The sequence below is a fragment of the Chelonus insularis genome, unplaced genomic scaffold (genome assembly GCF_013357705.1).
Source record: "Chelonus insularis isolate UGA/USDA-ARS -01 unplaced genomic scaffold, ASM1335770v1 contig_130_pilon, whole genome shotgun sequence".
NCBI classification, from domain to species: domain Eukaryota; kingdom Metazoa; phylum Arthropoda; class Insecta; order Hymenoptera; family Braconidae; genus Chelonus; species Chelonus insularis.
Genome location: NW_023276371.1, coordinates 274,635 through 300,594, shown reverse-complemented (window position 1 = coordinate 300,594; position 25,960 = coordinate 274,635). Strand labels below are relative to the sequence as shown.

The 25,960-nt window shown below is 33.1% G+C and overlaps 3 protein-coding genes across 5 annotated transcripts in view; all 3 read left to right on the top strand.

Annotated features, from left to right (window-relative positions):
* LOC118072044 (Krueppel-like factor 3) overlaps positions 1 to 25,960 on the top strand; it is a 153,897-nt gene that overhangs the window by 104,863 nt on the left and 23,074 nt on the right. The gene's annotated exons all lie outside the window — the stretch shown is intronic.
* LOC118072057 (uncharacterized) lies at positions 19,436 to 20,681 on the top strand. Its single transcript, XM_035091645.1, has 5 exons — positions 19,436 to 19,671; positions 19,741 to 19,807; positions 19,885 to 20,186; positions 20,258 to 20,364; positions 20,452 to 20,681. Exons 1-5 carry the CDS (start codon positions 19,512 to 19,514, stop codon positions 20,647 to 20,649), a joined length of 834 nt encoding a protein of 277 aa, XP_034947536.1. The 5' UTR covers positions 19,436 to 19,511; the 3' UTR covers positions 20,650 to 20,681.
* Positions 20,966 to 22,193, top strand: LOC118072065 (uncharacterized). Its single transcript, XM_035091657.1, has 5 exons — positions 20,966 to 21,137; positions 21,205 to 21,271; positions 21,337 to 21,632; positions 21,719 to 21,819; positions 21,969 to 22,193. Exons 1-5 carry the CDS (start codon positions 20,987 to 20,989, stop codon positions 22,182 to 22,184), a joined length of 831 nt encoding a protein of 276 aa, XP_034947548.1. The 5' UTR covers positions 20,966 to 20,986; the 3' UTR covers positions 22,185 to 22,193.

Here is a 25,960-nt window from a genome sequence, read left to right as displayed (position 1 = left end):
AATCCAGTGGACGGTCTTGCTCAAGAAGAGGTGAACAACTTTTTGTCTCACTTGTCATGAAGAATACGACCTGGACGAAACGTCGACAATTTTTACAACATGAAAGTGTACAAACTGCATTACGTCGAAACTTTATGAGTCTTATCTCTTCTGGCTTTGTTAATCAAGTGGAAATTGAAACGATTGAATGCATGATTGGCCGACTTCGGAGGGCATAAACCTGACTGAGAGTTGACTTAATACTCATTCAAAACAGGCTCCAAACAGACATATCATGTATCAGATAACTTTCACGTCTTGTTATAATATAATAATAATGAGTAACGAAAGGGGAAAAAAAATATTTAGCTAATCTTACTAAATTGTCTTGACTACATCACCTTCGTTAATTTATCCAGACCGCTTGTATAGTAATATCTTGATTATCTCACGCGCGAAAGGATCGCTAGGATACTTTGCCACCTTGACCTCGAGGCGAGAGAATCTTACCAACAGGTGTAGGAGAAACTACGTATAATGTAGCATAAATATGATGGAAGGTCGTGCACATGTCCTAGGTGAAGATACTGAATAATAAGATATGAAGTTATGCTTAAAAGAAGTGTAAAAAAAATTTTGCATTACTGTGTGAAACTGGAGACTTGATGAAAGCTATCAGTCATAGCAGAAATTAACAATCTCTAGACCGTCTCATACATTCATCATCATCATCATCTGGCTTTTGCATATGAGAATAAGTTTATGTTGGGGAAATTGTAATTAAAGTATTGCATGAACTAGAAAAATTAATCTCAATCGATCGTTTGAAAAATAATATCAAGATATGAGATAATTAGATTCGAACCAAGTTGTAATGTCATATTCCCAATAGAAAGGAATGCTTACAAGTGATTAATCTGAGACTTGTTTCTAATACCAATCAATTTATTGAGTAATAGTCCAATGATGATCTGTTTCTGCTTTCCAAGAGTCTATTTATTTATTATCAATAACAAAAAGCAGATTTAAATTTTTTATTTCAAAATAATTTCAAGTATTTTTTGAGGAATTTATCTATCAATATAAAGATACAATTCTGCATCTACTTTATTCATTTTTTCTCCAATTACCCACTTGAAGTTTCTCAGAGATCCAATACTTGGGTATCATAAAAAGCAAGAGAAGAGTAAAATAAAATTCTGCTAATCTATTTAAACGATCCAGCTAAAAGCCACTCTTTGACATCACACAAGATAAGATGATACTTAAGAGTGTGAAGGAGATCAAGGTTTGTATTGATCTAGCGACAGGTGAATTCTGGATAAGAGTCTAAGTGAATTTTCGTTTCCCTTAGCATCAATAGCAGAAGCAAGAGACTCGAGTGTCTGAAATATTTAGTGTTGATCAATCGTAGAGCTACAAATCAAGTCTAATCATTGATCAAGATTGTTAGGGTAATGTAAACAAACGTGTTTAAAGCAGTACCGGAAATTTAAGCACATCCTGCACTGTGACATTTGGAATGTTTGTCATATGGTGTAGGAGAATAGGGTTCCTATCATTTACAGAATGCTGGAAAATCCGGGTTTGGGTAATTGCACATTGTGTTAGCAATTTACACGAATAGATAGAGGACCAATATCGTGGCCTGTATCATAGCTTGACTACACGCTTCGAGGCAACGAGAGTCGACTGTGCGCTCCATACGTTCCTTTATCGGCAAATCGCCGGCTAATCATCATCAATCACTATCGAGCATCGGCCAGGCCTTACATCTGTGGAGAGAGAAAGAAGTAAATAAAGATAGAGTAAGAACGACAACAACAACGACCATCGTATAGAATGTTGAGTTTGTCAGACATTTTTGCTCGCTCCTATATTTATATATACTTTTATTGGAAAAATAACTTTTTTCACGTTATTTATCGCAGCTTGAATCAACAAAGTGATGTTATTGCTAAATTGCAATTTAAGGAGTTTGTTGAATTATCATTTTTTTTTTATTTTATCAACAATTTATGTGATTTTCCCAATTCCTTAAGCTTCTCATCAATCAACCAAATATTTTTGTGCAATCAAATTGTGATTGAAACAATTAGCTTCATTCTTGATGATAAGAATTTGCGTATCTTTGATGGATTCAAGTCAAGAATATTTAATTGAAAGAACTTTTGTGTTTTAAAAAATAAAATAGCAGGATTTCCTGAGTAAATAATGAGTAAAATAAAGGGATGAGTAAATAATTGGTAAGATAAATATAACACAAACACAATTCAATTGTCGCTGATTCAAGTTTTAACAACTGAATTACGAGAGGTAGTCAAGATTCACGAGGCAAATCCATGATGAGTCGAGACAATCTCTATTTCTCTCAATAGGATTCGTAGCAAACAAGATGAATGAATGAAGGGAATCAACAGTAACGACATATTAGCTTAACTAAGCTATCTTTCAGTTGAATAACTATGGCGTATCCCAAGGACACGCTTCATTGTTAGCAATCAAACAGGTCGAGGTACAAAATGTCGTAAATAAAAGAACCTCATGATAATTGTGCGTTTGCATATTGTGAAGATTGAAGATTGATTCTCTTGGGATTTCTTAACCACTTGGATAAATTATTTTCGATTAATTTCATCTTACCTTTAACATTTTTCGTACCTGGAGAAAGTGGTGAGAGTGTAGAAACGCTGTGAAAAATGTCACCGATCAGACTAACGAACTTGTATAAGTTGAATCTTTGGTACCAGAACCAAAAAATAATCCTCTAGAGTAGGTGTTTAAGGTTACCAGGCCATCCTACAGTCATAATGAACTCAATTGATCATGGTAGTAAGCTTATAACGAACAAGATTTGTAGTGACAGTTTGGGTAATCGTATCAGTTTTTATATCTGACTATTGAACTGTTGCTGCATTTTTTAAACTTCACTATACATTGACAAAAGAAAGTCTACTTGGTTACTCATAGCTGCAATCAATTGATTGATTCTTCATCTACAATATGTCGAAAAAAACCACTTCAATCAAATAAATGACATAATCCAAAAGTTATCCAACAATTTTTTAATCAAATAAAGTTTATTCAGCATTGATAGACCATGGTTGTAGATGAAAAAAAATATCTTCCACGTTAATAAATAACTGTTAATAAAATTCAATGTCTTATGAAGACAATAAAGTCTAGTTTAAAACGATTCTTTGATTAGAAGTTCTTGTTTGTCAATGTCATGGGAAACTTTTTACTCCTATTAATTGTGTCTAGTTTATTACATGGTTTTAACGATTAACATTAATCATGCTTCATCGTTACAACTATAACTTTTCTACAATTATAAAAAAAAAAGTAAGACAGGTTGTATAATATGTAATGAAGCAGATGTGAGAAGCAGAATGTTCTCCAAAAAGAAAAGTGCGTTGTCTTTCTACAGGTGTGACGATCACAAGTACTTCCTTAAAGCCTCTTCTTCTCTTCTTTCACTTACTCCTTTTCTATGCTCTTTTTCCTACTTAAGAAGCCAATGCTTGGTGTGCGGAACGTGCAGCAAGGAAGGTACCTAGTTACACGGTGCACGGTGACTAATGAACCTTTACAGTCACCTTATGTCCAACTTGCGGGAGTACCTACCAAGTTTATTGCTGATGCTAATTCACGAGTTGCGGCAATTAGTGGTCATGGATGAGAAAACGATAGAACTTACAGTAGAATCGATTGGTGATGATCACGCCTACACCATTATGTTAATATTTTGCATATAAATATGTTGCTTTTTTCTTTTTAATGTTTTTCTGAAAAATAATCGATACTTCTCGGTAGTCAATTTAACGACACCTGTGAGGTCTCTGAGTTAATGAAGACCAGGCCAATTATTGGCTTCTGATGAGATTCATTTTGGTGGAATAAGTGAGACACATAAGTTTACACGGTGAAATTTTTTTTCATACTAAAGTAAGTGATTCTTCAGATAATACACCCAATACACCATCGTGTGAGGTCGATTAAGATCTCAGGTGGCATAATATTTAAAAAAATCATTTAAAAGGCAAATAAAGTATTAAAATATTTGACCATCGATTATTTTTACATGAGAATATTATCAATTAAATGCGAAGCTTCGTGAATTATAATATAAGATCCTGAAAAATTATTTTCAAGATAAATCGAGTACATACTGGTTTTTAAAAAATTAACAACGCGCTAACTTAATCACCATAAATTTATATTTTCCCTCTTACAGTTAAATTGATTATTTATGTATCTCATTATTTATTTATTTCTATTCAATTATTTCTTCATTAATACCATCACTAAAGAAATAACACTGCAAAACGTGATATTTTATTTATATGTTTTTTTTTTATTAAAATGACTACAATGTTAATCTAATGGGTGATTAAAATACTACAATTTGCAGTAATAATATACATAATTAATATATAATTGGAAAAAAACAAAATTAATTGTAAAATATATTCATTTAGATTTTTAAATATTACTTTATTGAATTGTGTCATAAACATTATAAATTAAATCAATAATAATTATCATAATTGATTAAAAAAATGGTTCGTGTTTAAGAGTAATCACTTGGCCATAACCAGAGTATAATTCCGTAAAATGTGTCGGCGATATTTCAATAATAAAAGGTGAAGAAAAAGAGGATATTAACATCATAAATGGTCTATAATACGCAGCTTCATTTTAAAGTGAACGGCTTGAAAGAATCAATTGACATGAAGATGTGCGAGTTAACGTACTGGAATTTTCTCAAGTTAAGAGTTTGAAATAATTATATAGCTCACATAGTGTTTTACTTTAAACAAGTAACAAAACGAAAAAATGATCTTAAAAATGATGCTTAAAATATCCCTCAATAATTATAATACTGATAAATGAAAATATATGTAATCTAAATCTATGACTAAGCTAAAATGGTATGTATTAATCGTCTATCGAGAGATATAAGACGTCGTCGCGTCGTAAATCACAAATGTCCGACATATTACGGTCGTTACTTTAACGCACCCTCAACTGGTAGCATCTACTTAACCATCTGGTGTCTGAATAAGAACGCTTTCTAGTATTCTTAGAGTCATTTTTGCATTTTACTACCAATGTTGTTACTTTGTGTTGCCAATAAGATCCAACAGAAGCATAGAAAATCGATAAAGTGGTATTTTTAAACCATAAAATTACCTTTTCATTTAAATTCGTTTGCTACTTTAAGTACATGATTCAACTTTGTCCAGACTTATTTACATCGTTTAATGTAATATTATTTTAACAATACTCTGTAATAATTTTAAGCTTTAAGGTATTACGGTAGTTAAGAACAGTTCTTTATATTCAATTATCCAAACGCCAACTGGTTTCATTGGATCGTTAAAATTTGGCACAAATTCGTACCAATCACTTTTACGATCATTTCATTGCCTTTTACATTCATGATGATCATCAGTAATCATCATGTTTTTTTTTATGTTAAATATTCCAATGGGTATTCAAAAGTACATTGAGGGCGTATATACATAACAGCACTTGAAATTCCAACCAGGTAATAACTAGTCGAGAAATTGATCGTAACTCAGCTAACAAACTGATATACCAAGAGAGTATTTCAAATCTATTGAATTTAATTCACTCACTAAAAAATCATCTTGCTGACTGACTTTGTGTATACTACAATCATTGGAATATCAGTTCTAAGCTATACTTAGGACAACAGAAATCACTACAAGATCAAATTATCAACTGACATTTTTATTATTCTTTCCCTTTCTTTCATCTCCCTTGGCACTTTAGTTATAACAAATTTTTTTTTTCTCTCTAATCCGTGACTGTCTCTATACTCTAGACTCGTGATTCCCACGGGAATATCTTAGGAACAGTAATCCAAAGGCGATTTCAACAATGTAATTAGAGAAGATAGTAGCAGCTTACCGCAGTGCTCCAAGCGTGTTTCCAATTAATTCGAGCGCGCCGAGATCATTAAATGACCAGCGTTCTGATAATTTTTAACTCCCTCCAAGTTTATTCCTTTGACAACTTGTCGATAATAATAAGGCGCCATGAGTATATATTTAAATAATATTTTTTATTATTTATTAAATATTCATTCTTCTTAACAGCTTATTTATTTCATCATCATCTTTTTCATTATAACTTCATTTTTTGTTGATTAAAATCTGCAATTAAATGCCTAAAAAATTACCAAAGTTCAACATAAACTTATTAAAATAATGTTAAGATCAATATATAAGCTTTCAATGATTAAAAATAAATTTTTAAATGTTGCATACAATTATAATTATGCATGAAATAGAGTTATTAGTCAATAAATCATTGAGAAAAAATAATTAAAGAAGTGTTGTTGTTATAAGAAAATCTAGATTATTATTTATTAGAGCAACTTATGATTAGCTCTTGATCATAATGATACTACACAACCCAGCTATCAGACAACTAGCAGCTTTTTAATCATCGCTTAGTGTCAATTGGTGTATTTATACCACCATCAACAGATCATAAATTATTAATAAATTCTCCAGAAAATATATATATATACTTGATAGTGGCTTCTATCATATAAAGTAATTTTAGTACTATTAGCTTTTTTATTCCATCACTAGTCATGTCTCATAATCCAATTAGAACATATTATTTTATCCATGATTATTTCTCTCTCTCTAATGCAAATAGAAGTATCCTGAATATGTTAATCGACTGCAGACTATTAGTGTTTTTATACGAATAAAATAATGAAATAAAGAAAGAAGTAATTTCAGTGAATATGTTTATTTGTATGCAAAAAAAAGCTATTATAGGTTTGTCCATGAAAGTTAAATTGACATTCGCTATATAATAATCAAGCAACCGATTAAGGTCATATAGAGTGAAACACCGGTAATGTTTTCATTGTCAATTTAATTTGTAAGTACCAATGTTGGATACTCTCGTAAAAGGGACCGATCGTGACAGAGTAACTAGAATATATAGATCGCAATGGTTACAAGGTTGAAACAGTTTTTCCCTCCCTCCCCTCACTCACTCTCTTACTCCTCGATTGCCTGTTAGTGAACCTATCCAATGTACTGCTCAATAACCTGGCACGTGACTCGCCCGTGGGTAAAAGTGCGAAGCTCGCGTACTTTTACTCAGCATTCCGAACACGTAACTTAACAATCCGTCGTTGAGATGAGTGTTCATCTTCACTCTAAAGATATAACTATCAATAGGATCATCACATCTTGCTTCAAATTCCATCAGTTACAAAACCAATCCAATCAGAAATCATCTAATTAGCATAACCATATTTTGTTGTTGTCAATAAGCTTAGCAATATGATTTTTTGTCGTATGATTATCGATTAAATAGCACACCAGCTACTGTAAAGTGTAGTTGCTCTAGTCTAATATAAGATTTATCGAGACCTCGACGCGAGTTCACTTCTAGGTAGCAGCAAGGTATATCACCATCGCTGACCATCTCGGTGCGTGTTTTACCCTCGTACTGAGTTGCGCAAATCTCACATACATGTAGTAGACGTTCAATATGCTAGGTAACCAAGTCGTAGATAGGACGTTGTCGTAACTCCCTGTTAATTACGCTAATTGACGCATCGATTTCGTACAGGAATCGTAATATGTATATATATATATATATATATATATATATATAGATAGATAGATAGATGCAGAAATAGAGTCTATTGCTTGAGAAAACAGGACTACTCTCAGTACCGTCCATCATTCAAGAGAATCCGATCTCGATTTCAAAGTACTTTCATTTAGTTGTGGCTTGCCGAAGGGCGATTAGCTACCAGAATATAACTAACAAATCCAATATATGCTATAAAGCCTTTTCCTTCTATACTTGATACTTATATTTCGCCTTTCCAATTCTCTCCATATTCTATAGCTCACTCTATCTCATCAGTATGCTTCGATTATTTCTGTATGCTAATTTAACGCAATCGTTTTCATTTGATTTTATCAATTTACCTGCAATCCAGTTGGACGACATATGAAAAACATTTTTCCATGCCAAGTGAAATTTCCAAGAATGTCCGATTCGAAGAATTAAAGATGCTGAACTACTAGTAGGTTTTAACGAGAGATCTCGAGGTCCATCGAGTCTGAATTATTACACTACTGGCGACACGAGAAGAGCCGCTACGAGTAAGACATAAATGGGCGGAGTAAAGTTGGAGCCAACACCGAAGCAAGATTGGATCGGTACATTCCGCGTTCGTGCATTTAAATTGCTATCTGGATTCTATACTAGTCACTTTGCTTTACATTATGTACTCACCTCGTACTTGCCCATTTTTTCATCTATAAAATTTCATTTAATTGCCATAAAATGACGTGAAAGATTTAAAAAGTCACTCACTGCTACAATTTAACGTTAAAAATATCTTTTAAATAATTATAAATATGCTAAATACTTGCTATAAACATTGAATTGTCCTGCTTGGGTATTTTATACATTCCCATAACACTGATACTGATCAACTCAAATAATTACTCATGAAAATTTAATTGAAAAGTTGCTTCTCATTAAATAATTCCTGATTTGAAATTTTTATTTTTATAAAATGTTGCAAAGTGGAGTTTAATAAAGCTTCAAATCGATGAAGATGAAAAATTCACCACAAATATTTAAGTTGTAACATTAATCTAATTAATCTTTACGATGGTAATTAGCAGAACCTTGAAGCAAGAAGAAATTTCATTATCTTCACGAGTAGCAAGTACAAGAGTATCCCATTTCGCAGCAATTTGATCATTCGAAGTAATACTTTTTGCGATATACTCACTCACACCTCTACTTCTTCTTTTCACTTATGTATATTTATTTTATAACACTACTTCTACATCTTACATCTTGTTGCTTTTATATTCGTCCATCTTAAGTCTCTATACTAAACCCGTCGACACATCAATTTTTATCTTAATGCTATAGAGTTAAAACATGTGAAAATGTTAAGGTCAAGTCAATGACAGATATATCACACATTATTGTTCATTAGTTCTTTGAATTTGCATAACATCATCATGTCTCATTACATACCTGAATTATCATTACTTTTTTCATCTTCACTTGTCAATTTATTTCAAGTCTCAGACTTTTATATGTCTTCTGTAAAATGTAAAAAAATCACCACGGGTGTTCTTTGGATTATTTTTCTTCTGCCAAGTAAATTACTTGATATTTTCAATAATTTTTTATTTTATTTGACGCCAGTTTAAAGATCATGTTTAACTATACTTTCGATTGGTACTCAATATGTCCTCGACAGTGAGACTTTATTAAATTTTGGTCACCGATTCTCTGATAAAATAATGCAAATGAGCCAACACACGCAACGAGACAGAGAATTATTTTAAGATGATCGCAATGCATTGAGATGCGTCGCCAATTTGTGTATACATCTGCTATTCAAAAATTGTTTCTTTAAAAATGTGACTCAGATGACCTGAAAAAATATGACACTTATGTACATACGATCATTGAAGTCTTTGAATTTTTTTAATGAATTAAAATTCGGTGACTTTATATGTACTACATTCAGGAATGCTTACTGTAAATTGATGTCATAAAATAGGTGGATATTTAAGAAACCACACTTTACGTACTACAATTAATGATAATTTATTTAAATGAAAGAGAAATTAAATGAAAAGATATTAAATAAAGTTGATACAATTATAAAAATCATGGAGAACTGTTGGTTGGATTTTCTCACGGTTCACCAGACTATAGAAAAGAGACCAAGACCCGCGTGACGATCAAGTGAGGTGGAGACGAGAAACGAGAAGTCAGTAGACGATTTCAGGAGATGGATCGGACGCCTGGGAAGCCACAACCTCAAGAGGTCCAGTGACTGATTTGTGTGAGCAAGACTCCGTCGCCTTGCTTCTACTTAAATGGGAATAAACGACACGTCTGATGGCGGTGATGGTGCAGGTGTAGACGTGCATCTCACAACGATCGATTCTCGCACGAAAAACGATCCAAAGAATAAGACTGATGCAAACCAGATCTTCTACTAAGGAAGGTCAAATCAATTATCTAGGAAAAAAAGAAATATCTCAATGATAGCATCAGAATTGCTATTGAAAAAAAAGAAATATTTAAAATAATGTCATCTTATAATCTTGATGATTAATTAAGTGAGAAAAAGCTTTTAATTATAAATTTCATTCAAACTATTTTTAACAATTTATAGAGTTATCTCTGAGATATAATTGAAAGCTGAATAGACTTTATTTATTAACTGAATAAAACAAAAAAAAACTGTCATGAATATTTCACGTCAATTTGTCAAGTAAGTGAATGTGTGATCTATTTAGCTTTCTTGCAAGCCAAGTGAATTATTTAGAAACTGAAGAACATTTACCACAATCCTAGAGCTCTTCATTCAGGCTGATGGTGAAGTCACCAGGTAGACTTAGTCATCAGGAAAAACATGATATCAATTCTCAAGTAAGAATAAGTAAAATAATTCATGATTCTTATCATTCAAAAGTGTAATCATCTATGAAACCTTATACTCACACTGAAAGTCTTACTCATGACCTCGGAAAATTCTTGAAAATCGTAATTTAATGTCACAACAAATTACTTCTCGTCACGGTTCTCTGATCTAAAACTTCATAGAAGCCATTAGTAACTCTAGCAAGTTGGAAAGAAACTTTTCTATAAACTCCAGCAGATATTTATATCTTTTAAAGTCATTAAATTATGATGAGAAATCATTTGATATAATAGTGGAGTAGGTAAATTAATGTCCTTTAGTTTTAAATACATCTTGAAAAAAGTGCAATAGCCATTAAACAAGTTTTTCTGGCTTTAAGGATATAATGTTACTCTGCACGCGCTCAAGATAAATGTCTACCTTCACGAAGGGGATAGAAACTGTACTTAGAATTCATCGCTAAAGCCGGAACTTGAACTGATGATGATTGGACCATTGCAACCTTATACCTACTCGCGGTCACCTTGCAAAGATTTGCCGTCACTTCTCAGTAATCACTCCATTCATCACATGGCCAGAGTTCGTGCTTTTGCTTGGCAAGAGGCAATAGCCCACCCATTGAGAATGAATCCAGGGAAAATATCGTTTCTACGAAGACGTATTTTTCTAATGAGTGAATTCAATATCCTGTGGTGAAAGATACGTAGGATGGGTGTCGTGAGTGCAGAAAGTAGCTACAGAGTTGCAATTATGATTCTCCACGCTAATTATTCTCACTGATGTACAGAAGCCAGAGGTGTAAACTTCTAGTGGTGTTTCCTTCCTTCAGGACAAATAACCAGATAACTGTGATTGTATATTCATTTTGTATTGACCTATTCATCAAATATTATTAGAAATATTTTTTAATTTATTCAATGATGTTAGTAAGAATGACGTTGTCATTTTGAGATAAGAAATCACAGTAGCTCGATCTCCAGATGACGCTTTAGTTTGGTACCGTTTTATGACAAGCATCAATGATGGCTCGTGATGATGACCAAGTGAACATTCATTCCTCATCAACGAATAATCGATTACATATATGGATGACTTTGAACATGTGCCAAGTTTTAACAACTTTAATGACTTATGTAAATGTCTTATTAATGGACAATGTTTAGAAAACATTCAATTTAATCATCAATTCTTTATTTCAAACTTGAAGATAAAATTCTCTCTTCTTCTGATGTTTCTTTTTAATTGAATTATTACTTGGCTATAATTGAAATACCAATAGCTTGATAGAATAATTTTTGTGTAGGGGATTTCTAGGAGTTATCAAAGCTCAGTACAAAAATCTATCCTCGATGGTATCCACCTTTAGCAGTTGAGGTACGCCCTCCAATAATCATAAAGTATACGTATGTGCGTAAGTCTATGTAACCATACATGGATTAACTATTCATAACACCAGTTGCGCGGTATTCATTATCTGTTGGTCATAATACCTAGGAGGATTAACCTTTTTTACCATATTCTTGTAAAAGTATTTTTTATCTTTCAAGCATGCAGTAAAGAAGATTCATTGCACTTGACCTTCAAACCTGCTTATTTTTTAGCAAAAAATTAATTAAATAGACATTAGGATGTTTTTTTTGTTGAATCTCACAATCAGATATATGAATTACGTATTAAATAATTACATATAAAGAATGATCAAGATCTCTTGCAAGTTGAAATAATCATTGAGATTAACATTTATTTCATAAAAACTCCCTTGATTAGCTAAGAAGATATAATGATCATTGAAATAAAAGTTGTTTTTGTTCATCTGTTAAAAGCTCAAAGACATTCAGCCAAATAATTAATAGAAAATTGGAGTAAAAATGTTGACAATCTCCAGCATTGTTTGCCACTCTAGGTTAATCTTTCTCGCTTGAAGGCGTCGGACCAAAGCCAAGCATCCACTGATGGCCGAAGTCGGCTCTTTTGTACAAGTATCGTGAGGCGAGCACGAATTTACAAGCTGGAAGTGCGCACCAGCGTGTGTGCTATCAGATCAGCAAGAGTAACAGCAGCTACTTTTCTACCTGCACTGAATCAGGATGCTGTTGCTCTGAGGAGTATACTCCTCTCCTCTTGTTCGGTTATCAGTGACGCTACATCTTATTTTACGCGTTCTTCATCCCGCAGGACATTTCTATGCAGCGTCTATGACGTCGGTGCTGGTGTACGAAGCCAAGTAGTGACTCGTGCTAGACGCAAATTGACCGCGTGCCGCCGCACATTCAGACGCTGTGGGAACGAGAAAACAAACTAAAACCAAAGAGTTAACCAGCCGTGGAAGGAAAACAGTGCAATTGGTAGCAACTAACCGACTGTAGTATTTACACTCACCTGAGATTCCCTGGCAATTGTTTGAGAAAATATCTCCTGGAGGAACCTGTCGGCGATTTATCCAGTATCAAAGCGTAATTGGAATTTAAAAGATACTTCCAATAGTATCTTGATAATCATTCATACTTTTATTTAGTCTTTTTTCCAAACCACCAACCAAACCTATGATTTCCAAGATTCCCTCCATCAGCAACAACACTACCAAGAGTTGGACGGAACATTATTGGTTAAATATTGATGTAATATCCCTCCGAGGGTAGAAATATACAGCAGATGAAGATGCGTTGTGACTGTAGGGAGTTATCCGTTGACAGCGATTACACGCATCATTTACCTTGGATTACACGTGTCTTGTGTATATATCTTGCGAGTCCAACTACCTAGAATAGATTACCGACATTATCGATTATCTTAACCGATAGATTAACACGATTACTACCGTCATGCCTCGTTCCACTTGAGCCAATGTCAAACTCGATCTCGCGCCTTGGCTTATCTAAAATTCTTGAACTTGCACCGTCATTGCAAACTATATATTTATATTTCCCTCGAGATAAATCTCCACCTTTAAAATAACTACATGACAGAGTGACATTCTTGGCTGTGGAATGATGTAATTTTGTGTACGATCTCCATCAATTATTTGGTTCTGTGATGAGATTTACTGGGGGTAAAAAAATGATAAAACATGCTCAAGTTTGAATAAACACGAGTACTAAATTTGTTTGCTTACCAAAACGAATGAATAACGTCGTAATGAATGACAATGAATTACAAGACGGCATAACCAGTAGACAGGGATGTCCTGTTTTTTGGCAATATCGCAACTGCATACGATGCAACTTACGAACAAAATTAACGGAATGTTTGTGGCAAAACATGTGGTTATCGTTGGACCAATCGAAGGGAACCGGTTCCATCCATGTCACAACATTTTCTTTCTTTATTTCTCTTTAATGTGAGCATACTTGTTCCTAGTATCTGAAAAGAGAAAAAATGTCTTCCATAAGTCTATAGAAATGACGCTCGAAATTCTTTGTGGCATAAGATCATTAAATATCTTACATTCTTTCAATCACGTTACAAATTCGTTTAATCTCTTGCAAATATTTGTGAAAGTTCTTAACAATTTTACTCCTCCTCCTCCTTCGCCTCCTCTTGCTTCCTATCTCCATCACCTTTTGATACATTGGTGATGCAAACCGCATAATTTGTCTTTTACCCGTTATGGATCGATAATTTCTTGTCCCCTCTTATTTCAATGTTCCGCTGACCACAAATTGCCATGATTTTAGTGGACACTTCTTTTCACGAATAAACCTTCAACGGGAGATTTTATCAACCAATTCTCAGATATTGACCGATGATACATGCATGTAAATTCGACTTTAATGAAGACGATATAAGTTTCTGAAGGGATGATTACACCTAAAATTGACAGCATGAATAATTACTCGGAATATTATTGAGCCACCTTTAATATCCATACGAAATTATATTCTTATCTACAGACGGCTACAATTAAATCAATAAATTTCTTTTCAACCAATCGTTGTTTGATGTTATAATAACTATTTACTTTCATGCTTGAGAAATAAAAATATTCCATATTAATAATATAGATGTTGAATATAAAATTATTATCTTATCTTAAATATACCAAATCACATTTTTTTTATTAACATCTTTCGATAATTTTAATTTTTTTTAGCAATCGTTAAATAATGCATTCTAATTATATTTATTAAGAAACATAAAAATATTTTTATTTTTAAAATAACTGTTGAATAAGTTTTAAAATAAAATTCGTTGAATTTATTATTAAATAAATTATGATCAATAAAATTTTTTCTTCAAATATAGACTTTGAATAATTTATTATTAAATTTCCTGTTCTACTAAAGCAGTCTATCACAACGAATAAGTTCAATTGCATTGATTAAAAATATGAATTAAATTGATTTAATGTGGTAAATAAATATTATTAATTATTCTAGACAGAAGGAAAATAATTCCTATAAAAAGATTCACTATAATATTTATATTCTTTTCCATCAGAGATCAATAAAAAAGTATTCAAATAATTTCTAGACCTTTTTCCACCAATGATTGCCTGATATTAGACAATTTAAGCTTAGCATTAACGGTAGTCATTTGATGCACATCAATTGTCTATAGTAATATCCGCATAAAATGAAAAACTCAATGTAGCAGTAATAGTAGCTAAAAAAGCATATCAAATTTTATAGAGTTCATGATACGTTCTAAAATGATATACGGTCGTTAGTGTTGCATGTCACGAGACTGTTCTAAGAGACTATCCACGTCCAGGGTAATCATCTCTTCGGCATGCACGCCACATCAATATCGTTTCCGCAATATATTGCCCTTGCTTTGGAAATTCACGTAAAAAGCTTCCATAAAATTGGGTCTTACATTCGCGGTATTCTGCGTGTGGTATATTCTTGAAGGAGAATGGAGAGATTATACAGCATGGTTTGGATGATACCTGAGTTCCAACGTCGATATTCTCGCTTTTAGCTTGACCCACGTTAACAACAATACGTGAGCGGCCTTTATTGCCCTGGCCCAAGCGCTAACGAGCTAACTTGCGTCGAGTTTCTTTCACCTTTCACCGGGCACACGAGATTCTAGAGATTCTAGTCAAGCCACCACTTCGCGCGTGCTCTCTCTCTCTCTTCTCCAGACCAGGTGGGAAAATATAGACTACTATCATCAAACACCAATCTCGATCTCTCTTTTATTTCATCCAACCCGCCTCCTTTTCTCTCTAATCCCCTCACCACTATTTTTTCCTCCAGCAACCACATAGAACCCCATGCAGATGAGATTTATTGACTAATTATTAATAACAATATTCAAAAAATATTATTCCTGCCATCACTAACTGATAGAAAAATGATTAAACCTCTACGTCAGTTGTGCGTGCATCAGGTACGACCCTTGACCTTCCTAAGAAGACTTATTTCTCCATCACCTCCACCACATCCTTTATTACTCAAGAGTTTATATTTTCATCCAGCACAAACTTGCCTACTAATTGAGAAATAATTCCCCACCAAATACACATGCCTCTGAGTAATTGCTTTCTCGCATTAATCTTTAACGTGCCGTGATCTATAATTTTAACGGTTAGATAATGACAATAGGTAATATACCCTTATAGTATATATATATAATATACGGCAGAAAAATATATGTATATACATTTTTACAGAAGACTATAGTTTAATAGACCATGTGTTTGAAATGCTAGCGACTGCACCTCAGCTTCTTCGCTCACTCCCTCACTGTTGCATAATCCACAAGACGGCTTACATGCTCGATATCTAGAGGCGCATTAATGTTGCGCCCCTCGCTCGAATTACATGAAATAGCGAGCTGAAAGTACTTATACACTAATACTGGGTGCGCGAGCCCGCGAAACGACTCGCACGTTCCATAACGATTAATATTCTCTGTCGTGTATATGGCTTGTGGTACCGAGTAGTCTCCCTTCTCTCTCTTCAACTATTCTCCGATGCTGAACAAGTCTCTGCTTATAATTATATCACAAATCATAGACCAAAGAGAGTCGAGTTTCACCTCAAAATATTGGAGATGAATATAAAAAAAAAGATTCTTTTAGTACGATTAAAATGATCATATGAAAGAGATGTAGGTTATACCCTGGTGAACCGTTATGAAATATCTTTGAATATATTTTTAATCAGCTCAAGATATCTCCAGTGGTCTTCCCTTCATTCTACTGGCAGTATCTGCAGAGCCACCGGTAAATCATCGTCGTACGCCCGCATAAATATCGCAGCTTAATTCAGCATTAACGGCTTAAATTATCGAATGGCGTGAAGGACCAGGTAACGCCTACAATGCTTGCCGAAAGTGCACTTGGATTCGAGAATATACCCAGAAGGAAGGTATCGAGATTCATGTCCTGTAGAAAGCGGTGGCATAAACCATACCGGAAATTTGTTGATCATCATCACTCCAGAGGGCAACTTGACCGATTCGTACCGGTCTCATTTCTCTTCTTTATACATGAAAGAAATTTGTTCAACTTTCAAAATGTACTCTGATTTCGTCATTTTAATTAATGTATTTATGCATCAATGAATATTTTGCTTCATGATCAATCAATATCTTTTATTATATTTTATTTACATCCTATCTGATGGTTTTAATATTTTAATAACTGATTTGATTAAAATATTGATCATCAAAATAGAAATCATTCTGAAATCAAACATCAACAACTCTAAAAGCCATTCTACCCCTTTATCTTATAATCTAATCAAAAAGATTCGATTCAGTCTTTCTCAATCACACATACACACAATGAGTATCACTTAAAGTAACACAATAATAACCTGGATAATAGAAGGAAAAGAAAAACAATTGTTGAGCATTTATATCCACACCCTAAAGATGGTTAACGGCACCACGAACTCGTGGACCCTCAGATGTAAAGAGAGTTGCAATTCGCCCTGGAGAGATATTATAACAGTAAGACAGACTCAAGCGTGAGATATCACTGGGCGGTAAGTCCATGGACTTGGTATTCTCATCTCTCCCCCGCGCATTTCATTGTCCCGGTCGCGTGGGTGTAGACGCCCCCGTCAACGCTCTCTACCTTTGCAATACGTCCGGCACGCCCTGCCAAAGATAACCTCGATGCCACGGCTACGCTTATAATTGGCCGTGGATCTTACCTCGTAAATCTATTATCTTCTCCACGTTTCTTTTTCACCAGAGACACGGTATTTTGATGTTGTATTGCTCCTCCTAGCTCTTTCAATGACCCTAGGGCAATATGAACATCAACTCTATGATAGAAATCCCATCTAGGTCTTGCCACTTGACGCACGCATTAACTTCTTGTAACATTCTATGAAATATATTGAATATAATCAATATTTGAAAGAAGAGTTGCAGTAGAAAAGACTGGAAGTCGATTAATAAATGAGCTATTATTTATTGCTGTAAAGAGAGCTTATACTGTTGCTTGGGTACATACTCAAGTATATAATGCTCAGAAATACAGGTAGATATAACTCGTGGCGTGGGTGAACATCGAGCGTATGCATATGTAAATAACGTGGTGGAATAAAAGTCACGGAGCCATTTGTTAGCGTCGAAGATGATTCTTTCCAGCAGGCACAAGTCAAATATGCATCTATTTATACAGTCTTGGTTGGTTTATTTTTTTGCTGGAAAATTCACTGATAAATCTATGCTAAAAACTTTATGTCTTTAGAAAAAAAATGACTTTCTAGTGAATGGTAAAGTATTTGTGAATCATTTTAAAGATTTTCCTTTTAATTGATCCAGGAGTTTCCCACGCTTTTATCTACACTGGCTATTTATATTACAATCATAGTCTATGTCCCCTAGCATTCAATGTTGGATTAATGTTTACGTTGATATTTTTAATCAAATATATCTTGTTAGCAATTAAGTTGATCTAGACAAAAAAGGATTCATCCTTGAGATAGAGACAGCTGATGATGAATGCCTTGTTACCTAACACATGTTGTTTCTCAGGCTAGATTGTCATTAAGTCCTTTACCCTTTAAGTGCTCCATCTACTCATATACCTCATCTACGTTTTATAATTATCATTACAAGTATAGTTAGATCGAAATTGTTGAAAAATCATTATTAGTTACTCTATTCAGTAACATCAATATAATCCAATTTGTTTCTCTAATGACTTTCCAATGTACCTCAGGCACTTTCAGGCTTTGTTCAATTTTTCTAACATACAGAGTAAGGAAATGTTCTCATTGCTATCAAACTTGACGTCTATGATAAATTTAAACGTTAATATATCTTTCATTCAATAAGTACCTGAGGTTGGAGATCCATAAGACTGTATGTAGATATTAAAAGAGATTATCAGCATCTAGAAGTTGATCTGTCTAGAGTGAAGAACAATAATTTATGATTTTTTGCATTGATTATTCTAGAAAATCTAAAAAGGAATCGACTGTGAGAGGTATTACACGTATCATTGGAATGTGTCTCATTGGTTTCCATTGGTCGACTACTGCATCAGTATCCGCGTGTAGATCAAATTGATATATAAATAAATTTGCCGTACGCACGTTCTCCTGTATCACAAGAAACTTCTGTTGAGTACACAAGGAAAAAGCAAATAGAAGAAATCAAATACCTAACTCAGGGTTAGATGAAATGTGTTTGCAGTCGTCTGTGATGACTTGTTAAACTTGGAGAAATATTAGAAATATACTTGTTGACTTCTTATTCATGTACACATAATGTTGATGACTTGAATAATTACATTTTAATTGAATTTTTTTTTAATACTAAGGTTCTTAATCACTTTTATAAGTTATTGACTATAAAGAATTTGTATAATTTATTTCTTTTTTGCTTTAATTATCGTGTTAAGATTCTATTTTATGTACATGTAACGAAAATTCCAAGTTTTATTACTGGAATATTGATAAAGATAAAAAGGAAATTACGTTAAAAGCTGATAAAAATTGAATAAGATTGATAAAAAAATTATCAATAGCTAGAAAATTTTATGTTTCTATTCCAAGTCTAGTCAAATAGACTTCTCCATTAGTGATTCTTGGAAGTAATTGGTTTGATCATTTATTATATATTCTTATATTGTATATACACAATGAAGGCAGTTATAATGTTGGTTCTAATTTATTCAAAAATTTGTAATTGTTTGTATCATCAACAACGAGTTTATGAAACATCTTACAATGAAATTAAACCACAAAGAATCGAAAATTATCCATGGATTGTCATAGTTTCCAAAATATCTACCCAAGAAAGTAAGCTAACTTATTCAAGAATAAATGATCTATTTATTTGAAGACTTAAAAAACAAAAATTTCTTTCAGTTCTATCTTTTGGTAGTTTGATTCATGCTAGTGCAGTGTTAACTCATGCCTCATTAGATGCTCATAGGTAATGATGATAATCACATCATGGATTGTAAAAAAAATAATATATCAGTTGATTTTAAAAGCTAACTTTTGTTGTAGCTTATATTTTGACTTCAAAGTCCTTGGCAAATGCTTTTTCCACCATAATGATTTAACTTCCATGAGTTCTTACCAGTGTGCTAAAGAAAGAAATATCAAAGAATACAGCATCATAGAAGTTGAACCCCAAGGAGATAATAACTATTGGCAAAATGCAGCTGTTTTAATTCTTTCAGAACCATTTACATTAATACCAAATGTTAACATCATTCCATTAGCTAGAGATCCAAGTGATTTTAATCCTCATCTTTGTAACATTTTATATCTCATGCTATTATCAAATTCAAATTTACCTGAAAATCGTGAGTATTCTAGCATTTAAAATTCTTCATTTTTCAAAATAATTTACTCCGGATTTTTTTTTTAATTTTAGCTACATTTGAATTTCCAACTCAAATTGAACATGAAGGAAATTACTCTACAGTAAAAATTAATTGGTTTCATCTTCAAAATACATATCTTAACTATGTCAACTCATTGGTATTAGATTATCTTAAAAATTATTCTATGAGTATTTTTTAAAGCTAAATCATTAAAAGTATTAATTGACATATATATCTTTGCTAGGATTTACCTGGAAATCCAGTAGTTTGTTTAACTAAACATTCTGGTGGTCATTGGGTCCTGACATTTTTACTTCATACATCTATAAAAAAAGTGAATGCTGACACACTTTATTCCACCTCTGCAATGCTTGATATTACTTATTATCATAAAGCTGGAATAATTGATACTATTATTAGAAATGCAGGATTTTCAATCTGATGTAACACAATAAAGAACAATGAATATTTAAAGTGTTTTAATATTAATACACTTTTGTTTATTGTTAAATTTAAAATTAATGATGATATAAGTCGTCACTTATTTCAGTTATTATCAATTTTATCATGAATCATTCTGATTATTTCGTCAAACTAATTCCTTTTTATTCAATAATGTTTGTCATGGTTCCATTTTAAAGTTAATAGCTTTGTTATTTTTATGACACTTTTTATGTGTTACGTTTTCAATATAATCGTGAATTTATGTAAAGTCTATTAAATGACTATCAGTATATTCAAGTTTAGTGTATTGTCAGTTTGCAGTTCTAACAGCCATCATGAATATATTTCAATTCTTATTTTTAACTTGTTTTAAAATATGCACGTGTTTTGATATTAGTATTTTCCGTTATGAAATTGATTTGGAAGAAACTATTGAGGATTATCCCTTCACAGTTATCATTGTAGAAAATGAACCTACAAAGAAGGGTAAGAATTTTTTTTTTTCTTAATTATTCAAGAAAATAATTCATCATTTATTGGTCTACTCTTTCAGTAAATAGTTTTGGTACTTTAATTCACGAAAGAGCTGTTCTAGCATATCAATCCCAAGATACTGACAAGTAATCATGAATTATCATTTAATAATTTATAAGGTCTATAATAATTGATGTTAAATTTTTTTTAGACAATCATACTTTAATTTTAAAGCCTGTGCAGGATGTTCATTGATAAAGAATAATAGACGTCGGAATGCTTTTAATTGTTCTCAAAATAGAAGCATAACAGAGTATAACATTATAGATCTGTATGATAAAATGTATTCCTACCTCAATATGGTTATTTTAGTGCTGTCAGAACCATTTGAGTTAAATAAAAGAGTTCATCAGGTTGAATTGGCTTATTCTCCAGAAGATTATGACCCGATAAACTGTCGTATTTTATATTACATGCTGTTAAAAAATTCCAATACTAGTAATTCAAGTAAGTAGAAAGAAAATGCACTAATTTTTGTTGAATATATATTCATAACTCTACTTCTCATCTTGATGATGATTGAAAACTTTCAGACAGATTTACTTATCCAGCTGAAATTCAATACATTGAAGGTCTTACTGATCTTCTAGTGGATACATCAGAGATTGAACGAACTTACGGTCATCAGAAAACAGTATGAATCATGAGCTTTTCAAATATTTGCTACGGGGCTTTACTTTACTGAGAAACTAAAATCTTGAAAATTTTTTAGGATTGAAATAAAAGTGAAGCCCCATTTTGAGGTAATAGTGACATTTTTAATCGTTGAATTTTTTTTGGTAGGAATTATTTGGAAGCCCTGTGATATGTAAATCCAAGATCCAAGATGCTGATTGGTTTCAAATATTTTTGTCATTTGTAACTTTAGATCCAACAGCGATGTCAAGTTTTGAGTTATTTGCACATCACATCTCCCCTTATTACCAGATATTTGAAGAAACTCTTTATCACTCTGGGTTTTTTAATAATCTTCAATTCTTTGATAACGATAAGAAATGATTCATTATGTTGAGAGAAAATTTAATAATAAATTGTTCATAGAAATATTAAATATAAGTTTTAAATTACTTTATTTCAAATAAAATACTTTTTTTATTTCAATAACCAATTATCAGCTGAGCCAAACAGCTCTCAAAAATCATCGTCTGATGATTTCTTCGCAAGTTATGACGATCTGCAGTCGAAGAGTAGACGATTTTTTGACCCTTACTCGACTTTGGACCTTTATAACTCTTATACAAGTCACCCAATAACGATTGTAAGGGGGTCTCTGGAAACTTCAGAATCTAAGCTACAGATTCATATCCATGAAAATTGTTTAAAACATTTATTTCACCCTCAAAATGGCCAAAACAGTTGGCAAACTCCAAAAAAAATGTGATTTTTTTTTATATTTTAGCGATTTTAAGGGTAAAAGGAATTTTTTCAACGTTTTTTATAGATATGGATGTTTAGTTTAGATTCTTAGGTTTTTAAAACGTCCCTAAAAACAGTTATTGGACAGTTCGTTCATGAGTTATGAGGGTTTAAACTCAAGGGGATGATGATTCGTAATTTGTATTCAGTTTTACCCCTGTTTAAGGGTGTTAAAGTGAATTTTTCTGGGCTGTGCCCTGATTCCGCATTTCTACGTATCAAGACGAAGAGAATGAGTGGTCAAACTTGAAAATCGGAGTACTTTTATTTTTTGGCCAAAAAAAATGGAAAGGGGTACCACTTGCCATTTTTTCGGGTCGAAAAATCAAAGTTGTCCGATTTTCAAGTTTGACCACTCATTCTCTTCGTCTTAATACGTAGAAATGCGGAATCCGGTCAAAAATATAAAAAATTAATTTTTTTACTTCTAAAATGGGGTAAAACGGGAACTTGCATTAATTTTTGCATGAATTATGCGCCAATTTGTTATTTTAACTAGTGCAATAAAAAGATCTCATTCTCACAAATTCATTGATATCCCCATTTTCTATATAGGCCTTATAGATCCGGAGTTATTAGCAGAAAACCAAGTTACGCTGCAGCAAAGCATACAAAAACCTTTTATCGCTCATAACTCGGAAACTATGAGAGATACGGCATTTTTGACGGGGTTTTAAGAAAGGGGGGTGCCAACTTTCTTTTTTAGGTCCCGATTTTTCATATGACCCCTCAATCACCCCTCTAGCATAATTAGCATAGAAGTTATGCACATTTCCATATCTTCTAGTTTTCTGCCAATATATTATTATTTCATTAATTCCCTTATGTTTATTGTTTTTGCAAACGTCCCCTATAGTCCCACGAGGGGAACATCGGGGAACGAAATTTTTTCATACGGGTTATCTATTCATGAAATTTATTGATAGTTAATCCATCAATAAAATTCAGAAACGAATCAATAAAATAGCATAAATATTTTCTCAATCTTTATGCAACTGACTACGCATTGGCGAGAGAGGCTTCCTTTTATGCAAAACAATAGAGGAAATACAAGATTGCACAATTTGCAATTCGTATACTGAAATTTATTTGGTTGATCGTTTTAACGATTTCGTCGTTAAGTATATTCTAGAATATATTTTCACCTAGATAAACAAATGTATTTTACAACATTCTGTTGAATCCTTTCTCTCATCTCATTGGACTCAAACAACAGTACTGAAATAAAACCAAAGTATTGAATGAAAGGCAACTTAAAATAGATCTCAATCAAGTTGCGATTTATTTGAAATGAGTTGATGTCAAAATGAAGTTTTAGCTACTTTATAAAAGTGGTAATTTCTCAACAATACATACGCAAATGTCCAGACATGATTAACGTTTCATTTCTTATAGGCTTTATCTTATTCTCTCATCAACTCTAGAATCAGATCTAGTATTCTCTCCTGGGTTTTCCATATTTAGTGATCACTATTGCGGAGGCATTATTCTTATTACGTCAGGTCTAAATACTAACTAGTGTATGCTTAAACTGAACATTATGATGAATATAAAATATCAATAAATGTCAGCAAGTTTCCTAAAACATGGAACAAAATTGATCAGACTATTGAAGACTATGTAGAGGTCTGGTTGAAAATTGATCATGTTGGAGTGTAAATAGGCTTTCATCATGGTAAACAGTAAGGTCGAGGAAGTCGATTGAGATGTCATTCAGGTGGATAAGGTACAAAATCATATAGAGTGTAGAATGGAAGGTGGTAGGTATGCACAGATTAGCAAGAGGTATTTTTGCAACATAGTCGACCTTCTGAGTCTTTCAAGAGATAAATAAGCTTCTACTTCATTTCAGTTTTCAGTGTAAATGCAAAATCGGGCGTAATTTATGCTGGCAACCAACACGCCTGGCATTAGGACCCCCGCGGCGAACTTACAACGGCTTCATAAAGCGCGAGATCTCACCGCCACTGCACCAGCAATTCTCGTTGCTCCTTGATGGTAGTGTACACTGTTGCTGCCTCACCTCAGCACTTACTTACGCTCGATCATGGTAACTTACTGGACTTCTTCAGCCACTCATCGTGAGTGCCACCGCATCTACATGTCAGAGAACATGATCCTGCTCGAGATACAATTCAAGGCTTCTACGAAAACATCTTTAGCAACAAGGACCAGATGTATATATAGATATTATTTGCAGAAAATTATAGACTTCGTGCTTGTACGTAGACTAGGATGTAGCCAATGATTAATTCGAGTCTACTGTGATTTTCTTCAGAGAAGAATATTGATTAGACGCTCGTCGATGGATATTTAAGTATATATTTACGCATATAAATATTCTTCGTGAAATTTCTTTCCCACATGGCTGAAGCTCATTGCCAAGGAGTCATAATCGATGCTCGTGCATTAATTCGCGCTGACCGATTCCTCGATGCCCGTCATGCCGAGCGAGAGAAGTTCCATACCACCTGGGAAGGGTTCACCAAGTTCACCAACGTACGTTTCCTGTAATGAAAAAATCTTCACGAAAAAAACCTATACCTAAATCACGTAGTCAGCTATGCTGTGAAGAGAGACTAGCATGTATCCTTTTCTTATGTTTGGTTTCTCCTCTATACAAGATGTACCTACATGATGTGCACCTACAAATCCCTAGGTTTATAGGTATATCCAACCGAGAAGAAATTAATAGCCCAGTATTAATTCTCACTGATTCCCTCGCCAAATGACCGGTTGTTTGATTCCATCAATCTACCAAGGTAATAATAGGCGTGCCTACATCGAGTCCTAGCAAACATGATCTTTGCTGATCTATACCTTCAGGTGAAACAGCTTCTTCTAGATCATCATCTGTATGTCTTTTCAATTTTGCATTTTTAACAGCTTCATTTATTTTCAACTTAAACTCCACATTCTTCATTCTTGCTTTATATCTGATTATCATTAATTAAATTTATTTCATCACAATAAAAAAAAACATCACTTTTAAAGTGTATTCATCATTCTAATAATGAAGCTCATGATGATAAAAAGAGTCTGTAATTTAAAAGGTAGAATTTAATGTAGAATAAATCATGTCTACTTATCTTTGGCAATACAATTCACTACAGTGGTATTATTAGAAGAAAAATACCTGTTTTCAGTGAAAGTTGTTTATTGGTATTATTTCCGCATGTATATGCAAAGGAATCTTATCCAAATGAGCATAGGGCGCGCCTGAAGAGACTCATCCAAGTAATGAAGCACATGAATGTGTACGTGTTTATGCAAAAGGTGTGTTACAGCATAAAAGAAGTAAAGAGCGGGATAAAGAAAAGGAGCAAAATCTCGACAGTCAACCACACGGAAAGGTGAAG

Bases quoted from the DNA above. Each gene is read 5' to 3' on its own strand.
- LOC118072065 (XM_035091657.1), top strand. From the start codon at position 20,987: ATGAATATATTTCAATTCTTATTTTTAACTTGTTTTAAAATATGCACG. The intron at 21,138-21,204 runs GTAAGAATTTTT...CTACTCTTTCAG, and splicing joins AAATGAACCTACAAAGAAGG to TAAATAGTTTTGGTACTTTA. The intron at 21,820-21,968 runs GTATGAATCATG...TTTTTTTGGTAG, and splicing joins CTTACGGTCATCAGAAAACA to GAATTATTTGGAAGCCCTGT.
- LOC118072057 (XM_035091645.1), top strand. From the start codon at position 19,512: ATGAAGGCAGTTATAATGTTGGTTCTAATTTATTCAAAAATTTGTAAT. The intron at 19,808-19,884 runs GTAATGATGATA...CTTTTGTTGTAG, and splicing joins GCCTCATTAGATGCTCATAG to CTTATATTTTGACTTCAAAG. The intron at 20,365-20,451 runs GTATTAGATTAT...TATCTTTGCTAG, and splicing joins TTAACTATGTCAACTCATTG to GATTTACCTGGAAATCCAGT.